Here is a 9,257-nt window from a genome sequence, read left to right on the forward strand (position 1 = left end):
TATAGTTTTCATGTAAACTTAGGATTTAGAGGCCATAATTCCAAGCCACAACCTTGCAAAAATTATTTCAAGAAATATGTTTAGCTAACCTTTGGGCTGGCACCTTAGGCTGGCTATTCTCTGCCTTAAGACGTAGAAAGCTGCAAAACAAATATCCAAAAAAAGAAATTCCAGCTTTTTTTAATTTTATTTTTTTTTTCCTGTAAGGAGGATGGACTTGGCTGGAGTTTTTATCAACTTGTTACATTCCTGGAGACTTACACACATTCAACATTCTATGTTTTTCTGAAATAAAAAGAATTCTAGTACACATTTAAAAAATGGTAATACCTTATATCAGTACTTCATTAAGAGATTTAACAAACACATTCTGATACATAGGAGTAATTAAATATAACGAAGTGATGCTATTCTTATTCAATCAATTAAGGAGCTACAGTTTGTCATGTTTCATATGATACATAGTTGTAAAGATTCTCATATTTCACCATTTAGGTTCAATGTTTCCATCAACAGAACATAAAAGCTTTTTTTAAAGAGACAGTATCTTTTCATTTAAATATAGGTTTATATTTTTAATGCTGTGCCTCCACAGAGCAAACATAAGGGGTTAGCACCTGGATGCTAATTTGAGAGTAATTAAAATTACACCCACTTTTAAGTATCTGAACATCTGCAACCAATAAACATGCTGGCATGTAAGTTTACTGGTCATTTTTATAATGTTCAAATGTTGAATGTCATCTAAATTAAAAGTAATGCTTAGAGACCTTTTCAGCTCTTACTACTGTATGAAACTAGACAAGTTTTAAAAGTTACATAAGATGGAAAAACAGATGTATGTTTCAGACTTATTTTAAATCAATTTATTTGCCAATAAAACAAATGTTAGCAGCATGGCTGGTTAGGCTACACAGCCACATTATAAAATTACTGGTTACTGGGACTTAACTGCAACACATTGTATTTTAAGTAGTATGTGACCAACACTTAAGGGTTTGCTGTGATTCCAATTTCTATTGTCTTAAATCAGTTTTAAGCATGAAGTTCCTTAGTGTTCGTTACAGTGGAGGGAGGCAACCCAAGTTATTGCTGGGCTTTGTGAGAAGCTCCAAATACAAATACACTACAGTTGTAAATGGCCAAATCATATTACTGGTGAGATTTCCTTGCAAAAAAATGGACCGCAAAACTCCTATTCTACATATGAATTGCAGGAGAGATGCAGTGGGGAAGTGCAAAAGGATACTGTATCTTTAAAATAGTAAAGCCAAAACTGCTTTAATAGCATAAAGCTTCCAAAATTAAAATAACCCACCAAAACAAACAAAACAAACCACACCAACAAAAAGATTTCAAACAAGCAAAAAAAACCCCAACCAAACCAAAAAAACAACCCATAACCGAATAAAAATAGCAAAACCTCATTTTTCCTTGCATTAAAGAATTAAAGCAGTATTACAATTCTGAATGAAATGTCTTTTCTTTGAAAAGTACCTAAGGATGCACAAAAATATTGGTGATTTTATATGAAGCAGTCATGCTGCATACCAATGAGAATTAAACATTGCCAATACAATGTATTAAATACAAACTGTATTCTTGCAACCACAAATTCGGTAACAACATTCCTGTTGACTTTAAGGAGGTTTCTGCTAGTGCATCAGCCTCCTGGATGCCAGTACTTCCATGGCTCATTACTGACAAAATTATGTGTTTATTTTTGTGCATCTTGGACTACACAGAATTGCCATGTCCACTGAAAGAGCTAGATAAGAAGCTAGAAACAGAAGTCTTAAGCAGCTAATGGCCTCTTCTCCCATTGATGTATGAGATTATTTTTATGGGTAAACTCCCATCAACATAATCACTACTTATACAAAATCTCCTCCTAGACATCAATGAGAGCACAACCATCTCTTCAGCAACGCCCCCCCCCTCCCCCCTCCCCGCCACCTTGCAACTCTGCAAATGGATTGCACAGTACAGATACAGTCTTTAAGCTCATTAGGACAGGAGAAGCAGCACAGACAGTTTGACTTTCTTGACAACTGTTTTAAGAAGGAAGCAGCATGCAGAGTTTCCAGCACAGCATTTGGTTATGCCTGCATCTGTAACATCAGCTTGCATAAGCTCCCCCTCAACAACCTCCTGAAACGGTATGCTTTCTACTGGGTTTGACTAAGTCTAAATGCTAACCTGACACTCTTCAGTTAACACTTTTAATGGTGCAATGCAAGGGAGAGGTATAAACTGATGGGTTGACTTCTGTTTACTAAGCGACTATTGTAGTGTATAGCTTCTTGATTGCTCTGTTTCTAGGCTTTTAAAGCTAATTGTCATGTTTTAGAGTAAGGTGGGAAAACTACTTTGGTGACCTATCCTGGTTTTGCTACCTAGGTTTAAACAGAAAACCAGGAGGAGTTACAACAGATGGATGCTCTGAAAGAGCACAATATCTTCTCCAATCAGACTTTTTAGACTTCATTATAATTTAAGGAGAATTCAACATTGAAATGAGTGAAGTAACCAAAGAACATCACTACTTTAAAATCCACATTCAGTGGGATTTTACTGCCGCTAAGCATCTTCTGCTGGTCAAACCTTCTGCTAACAGGACAAAATCTCAGAGTATGTCTACTGACTCCAACAGTCCTGCATATTTGTGCCAACAAGGGATCTGCATCCATTTATAGAACCTGCAGATCCAACCTTCTCTTCTGCATACGTGAGAACGTAGCAAAAGGAAACATTTTTGCCATAACCTCTAGCAAAGGAGTTGTCCAAACTGTAACCCAGAACAAGATTTCAAGTGGTTTCTTTCTTGCTTTTCTTAAAAAAAAAATCTTGTTGAACTTTCTAAATTTATATTAAAGTAGTATCTCTTTCTACAGTTCTTGACTGATAAACTCCAGCTGAATTTTTCAAGCAAAAGGCAGCCTAAATTTCTAGTGTACTGCAACTACACATAACTAGCACGCAAATCAATTACAAACAGACATGCAGCCAAGTACAAAGCAGGTGTATTTTGATCATGGAAGGCACACATGTGGAAATCATTTTTATAGCTTTTGAAAGCACTACAGAGGTATTTGTAAGCCAGCTAAAAGCAAGGCAGGTAGACCATTAGTTCTAGGAGTAACTGTCAGGGTATTAAGATGGATTAGTGGCAAAAACGCCCACAAAGAACTACTATTTTTCAAAGAACCCCGAGTATGGCCTGTCAAGGCAAGAACTTCTGCTGTCATAATGAGGAATAAAAAGCATCACACTACTTCTCACATAAGTCTCTGTATATTTTAGTTTTCTGATGGGCTAACCAGGTTCCAGAGCCCAGAATGTATTTATTCAGCTGATTTCTGTACTTGGATTATCAGGAAAGGTCCGTCATCAGCTGTTCCCAGGACTTTTCTGCTGCTAGACCTGACCTCTGGCCTAGCTGAGACACTTGGACAAGGCCCAGGTTATCATCTCCTTGATAAACATTCAGGAAGATAGCAACCCCTGCTGAATACTGTCATAGACATCTTATTAGGGGGATGAGATGACAGGCTTCAGCAGGTCTGCCAGAGTGCAATAGCTAGAACACAGGAATGGACTTGACTATTTTCTATTCTGCAGATGACATTTCTCATCCAGCTCAAAGAACTCCAGCCCTGCCACTGCTGGAAATTCTTTTCTCCCAGGTATTTCAAATTATGAAAATAAATGCCGAACAATATATTAAAAAAAAAAAAAAAGTTGAATCAACTTCCTATGGCTAATTTTATTCTGTTGGCACATGGAAAAATGCATTTGTGCAAGGCGCATGTAATTATGACTTGGTTTTCCCTGTATACTTTAAAACCCACTGAATAGGTTCTGGATTAGGACAACACACTCACTACAGGTACAGTTGCCTTACAATATAAAATAAATTACAAATTTAAAATGTATTGTCAGTATCTGCTCTCACCAAAAATTCTCTGTCACAGGAATTTAAAACTCCCTACTCCAAGAGAAGAAATCCGGAAGAAACTCTTTATAACCTCAACTTTTGCTCTGGGCTATAGTTTTGCTGTGTGCACAACAATAACTCATAAAAATGAAAGACAACACCCCTGTTTTTACACACATCTCATCAGATACTTTGTCGACATACCATTTTTCACAGAAGGAGGCTTTTGTGTGATTACTCCCACCTCCAGCTACTACTCCTACTACTTATAAAGATGCAAGTAAATCCCACAAGCTGGACAACAACATGGATTTTTTTAAATAATTTCAGCTCAGAAATTCAACATGTGATTTTAAAGCAGTGATGCTGTGAGTCCATCAATGTAAAGGATCAGCTCTATAAATTATGAGGTTACTTCACATGAACTAAGAGTTGTTGCTTAAACAACATTTCTGCTGCTTCCAAATCAAAACTTCAGAAAGACTACTTAGTTAACATTAGTGATGGAATACACCTAGAGTTCTAAGTTTATATTAGGCCACTAAAAATGTGGATAGATTTTCAATTTACAAGGTCTTAGAAATCCTAGTGAATTTACTTGAGTTACATTTGTTCAGCCTCTTAGAAAATATAGCTATACTTGTACGATTCACAAAATGTACCTAATCACCTAAACGTGGATCTCACTTCGGTGTTCAAAACCTGCAAGAAAGAAAAATAAAACCTAACCTCTTTCAAAGTTCTTGATTATTTCAACTGGAAGGATACCTTCTAAGTGTATTTGCTGGAATCAAAAAGAGTACTTGGGAAGGCAATTTCATGTCACTAAAGATAGAATATTTCTACTAACTGAGACGTTACAGCTGACACTGACAAGCTTTGGAAACAAGTTCACAGACAGATCAGACCTACATGCACTTCCTTACATGTACAAGTCTTGATTGGTGCGATTTATTAACAGGAGACAGAGAACGTTTTAAAGGAAGAGTGTAAATTAAAGGAGGGGCCTGATTTCAACTTCTTCCTACATATTTATAAGAGCAAAAAAGACAGCTCAGTTGTGCTGACTTGTGTTACTAAGCAGCAGTAAGCATGATTATGCTCTGTGTTGTCTCCCTTGTCAGTCAAAGGGACATAAAAGAAACTACTGTACACTTGACAAAAACAAGTTTAGCTAACGCAGTTCAGTTTTCATTTGCAACTTTACAGATGGATTATGGATGGAAGATCAGGAGTAGGGGGTTATTAAGGGTTAATGAGTTACTACGTCAGCTGTGCCACACTCCTAACTTTTTAGAGCTGACTTTCAGGCATAAACCTCTGTCACAATTAAACCATTACCTTAAATCACACAGCTGATTTAAACACATTTTTTTTCTCAATAGCTGTGGGCAGAAGGCAGGCTCACACATGTTTGGTGGAGCAGCTCAGCTGGACAGTAGAAAATATGTTCAGGTGCCAGTGATCACTTGGCATGGCTCATCATGGTTCAGAGGTCTCTGTAAACCAGGACAACCCTGTCACGTATCAGACCTCTAATTCTTGCTACACTCTGGCTCCAGAATGGCTCTCACTTTACATTTATGTCAGAAAGATAAATTCAGAGGTGATCACTGCCTACATAGTAAACTATGCATGAGTAAGCAGGTGAGAGTCCAAAGGTGCTGTAACACTGTCAGGCATACCAAGGATGGCTCAAACTAGTTTAAGAAAAGCAGTCTAAGCTCACTAAGAGAGCTCAGGATTAGCACCTTAACATTTACAGCTTCTTTTTAAATCACAATTGCAAACTGAGTTTCACTACTAATATTTTAAGCTGGACTCTATATTTTTTTACATTGTGCAAGTACAATTTATTCTAGAAAAGGCAAAGAAAATGTACATATAGTAGACAAAGTCAACATGCATTTATGCACTCATCTCAGAGACATAGAGGTTTGCCTTGCTCCATAGGGAAAGCAGGAGAAATATATGTGTACTTGGCTTTTTGGAAATTTTTCAGTGATATCCCCTTGTACGCGAAAGCACTCAAGCTTTCCTTTGAGGCCAGGAATGCTGCCTTCTGTGCCAAGTTAATCCTTCATACCAAATGCCACATTCCCAAGGTGGAGAGTTGACTACAGATTCTCGGCTGCAAGCACTAGAAAGATTCACTTTCATTTAGTGTAATCTCTCAGTCTGTGATATGACTGGAATTTTCACCACCCACAACTGGGGCAGATTTTCTTGCTTAATTTTGCTAAGAATTTGGCTCCCATCTAAAAACTAGAAGGAGCTGCTAAGTTTTAAGTAAGGTGTTCAGCCAAATGTCTGAGACTCTTCTAGACCAGCACTTCAAATATTATCAGCAGCCAGTGTGTGAAAAAGAAAATGACGAGAAAATGCATTTAGATGCATAACTGATAATTGTATTCTTTTTAAAGTCTGGTCCCAACTATTGGAAAAGAACACAGGAAATCCACCTCTGCACTTCTTGGTAATGTACATAGAGAAAAAAAATCTGTGAATAATGGACTATAATGCTGTGTAAGAAGGTAAGAATTAACCTAACTTTAGCCGTAAAAAAAGAGTATTGTATCTGTAAAAGTGGGCACTACAAGTCACTTTCAAAGAGTAAAAAATACTGTGTATTATTACTTTTGTCTCATTTCCAGCTTTTAGTTATGAAACTTTTGACAGTATCACTTTAGGTTGTTCCTGTCTCCCAAGATCATAAAAATCAGACTTGGTTATAATGAGAAACAGACTTCCACCTAGCATGAGCTGCAAGTTATGGTCACAACACAGGAGACAATTTGTCTAAAAGAAGAGCTACAGTGAGAACTTTCTAGTGTTTTGGGGGGTTCTGGTTTTGTTCTTCATTTGTTTGTTGTTTTTAAACAATGTGAATTATTGGTACTTGCCAGTTAAGTCTTCATGGTATGAAACATTTAAATGCTCAACAGTTTTCAAATTAAACTGCATTATGAAACATGGACGTAAATTCTATCATTTCAGGAGTAGCCTCAATCAACCTATTTCACATTGTCTTTCCTTCTCTATAAACATTCATCCCAAGGAAAGGACTACTTGTTACCAATTAGAGCCCTAAAAATCAAAATGATTCATGGTGTCACCTGAGAACTATCAACCTGAGAACTTTGCAATAAAAAACAGAACCAGGGATGTTACGTTCCAGAAGTACTTTAAATAGCCTTTTTACCAGTCACCCTATATACTCTATTAAACACTGTGAGCTTTTAACACACTTTGGGAGGAAGAAGCCAGTCTTGCTGTTTACAATTTGAGCAAAACCTTTGCTGAGAGTCTAGAGTTGCATTGCCAATGTTATTTCTATCTTTTGCCTATTTACCACCTATACCTCTGCAGACTAAGCAACTCCCAGTATTTAATACCTGTCTTACTTTAAAAATGGCTTTGCAGAAAACTATCCACTTTGCAGAGATTTTTGCCTTAATAAAAAAAAATGGGGACCAGTATTTATAGGTTCAGTCCTGCAAAAACTTAGGGGCTATCACTCATGCATGCCCTGTTAAACACATGAGTGAGCATTCCTAGTATCAAAGGCTGTAATTTTAGCAAGCTGAGGTCTCTATGACACTCCTAGCAATTTTAACTTCTATACAGTGCTAGCTGCCACCACAGAATCCCTTTTGAAGATACAGTTAAGAATGAAGACTTATCTACTTGGTTATCCTGCAGTTATATGAAAGATTCTAGACAGATGTGAGAATCTCAGAGATGTTTCTCATCATATGTGTGACCCAGTAAAAGGATGCTGTCAGGTGGATTTACACCCTTAGTTTGGGTTTATTGAAATAATGTTTGTACTTGATACTAACTGGAACACTTCCATCGATTTTCAAAGTTAAATATCAATAATTTGGGTTTCCTTTTTGGATGCAAATACTCCCACCCTCCAGTGCCTGTAACATGACACAGCGTAGTGTTACGTCAGGCTATCAGAGCAGAGCATGAAATTAAGCAGAAACCAAATGGAAATTCCCAAATTCTCACTGCCCTAACTAAAGGCTACCTTACTCAATTGCAGTAATTTTTAGTAGTTAATAACAGATAGATTCTTAACGTGACAACATCCTTCTAGGTAAGTCAGATTCACACGTGCAAAAGCCTAAGCCCTAGGTTGTAAGAATGTGTGTGAACACGTGAAAGACGTGACGAGGTGTGTACAAGCCTTTCCTCAAGTGACTAGAAGCCCCAGCAGCAATGATACTCACGTTGGCACTGTCCCCAGGACAATCGGGCCCAGCCCCAGCAGCAGTCAATCCTGCTTCCAAACCGACACAGTCCTGCAGAGGAGACTATTTGTCTGGGCCACCTGAACAAGACAGTTCGAAAAAGTCTGGTGAAACATTTTAAATGTAGCTAAAATTACACCAGATTAAGAAAATAAAAAGGCAAAGACCAGCAAAAACCTCTCCTGCATAGTGATATGCAACATTTCTTTTGAAAGCAGTAACTGCTCTAAGCTGAGCCTATAACATTTCTGTCATCAATCCTGTGTTTAGATCAGACATTTTAAATTACAATATAGGCAAAGAAGGGAAAAGAGAATTAACATGATAAGTCTGCAACCCCCTAGAACACTGAGGGGCTTCGCAACGTGCTCACTGCTGCCACTCCCAGGCCGGTACTGCAACTTCAGAAGTCTGAAACAGAATTTGTAACACGGACTAAATCAACACCATCAAGTTTTAGCATTGGTTTATCTCACAGTACATGGCCAAATTTTTGACACTGGAGCATTAAAGGGAAAACAAAAATAATAAAAAGAAGAGCTTCCTGGTAAAGAGAAGTTAAATACAAAAGGAGAGCTGTAATTTTCCCTTGTTGTCTCAGGCAGTTACCAAGTATCGACATAAAACGATAACGTTTCCAGAAGACAAGCCGACATAACGCGAAGACTGCATGTCAGTAGATGCCAGGAAGACCCCCGGGCCCGGGGCTCCCCGGAGTGCCCAGGGCCGTGCGGGGCAGGGCCGTGCGGGGCAGGGCCGTGCGGGGCAGGGCCGTGCGGGGCAGGGCCGTGCGGGGCAGCCGCCCCGACACCTGACACGGCTCTCCAGGCATTCATTTTCGCCGTGCTTCATGTTGAAACCTGAGTTGCAATCTTCACCGTATTCTGTTTCAAGTGCCTCGAGGCGTCAATAAACTAATTCTATCTTCACAGCTTGCAAAGTGCTTCGTTTTTAATTCTTGCAGGACGGAACCCTGCCAGAGCAATCAACTTTTTATCCCTTAGCCCGTCCTCAGGCTGCCGAGCAGCGCACTGCGCTCGCCTGGCGTGCGGGACGCAGCC

At 38.6% G+C, this 9,257-nt stretch overlaps 1 protein-coding gene across 1 annotated transcript in view; it reads right to left on the minus strand.

Moving 5' to 3' along the window:
* The window catches only part of NPNT (nephronectin), a 50,651-nt gene extending 41,799 nt beyond the window's left edge, over window positions 1–8,852 (minus strand). The window contains 3 exon segments of the mRNA XM_010004113.1: window positions 90–140; window positions 8,176–8,276; window positions 8,806–8,852. Coding sequence (XP_010002415.1) covers window positions 90–140; window positions 8,176–8,276; window positions 8,806–8,852 — 199 coding nt within the window.
* Between the last annotated feature and the right edge of the window lie 405 nt (window positions 8,853–9,257).

This window comes from Chaetura pelagica, unplaced genomic scaffold, assembly GCF_000747805.2.
Source record: "Chaetura pelagica isolate M959 unplaced genomic scaffold, ChaPel_1.0 scaffold88, whole genome shotgun sequence".
Lineage (NCBI taxonomy): Eukaryota > Metazoa > Chordata > Aves > Apodiformes > Apodidae > Chaetura > Chaetura pelagica.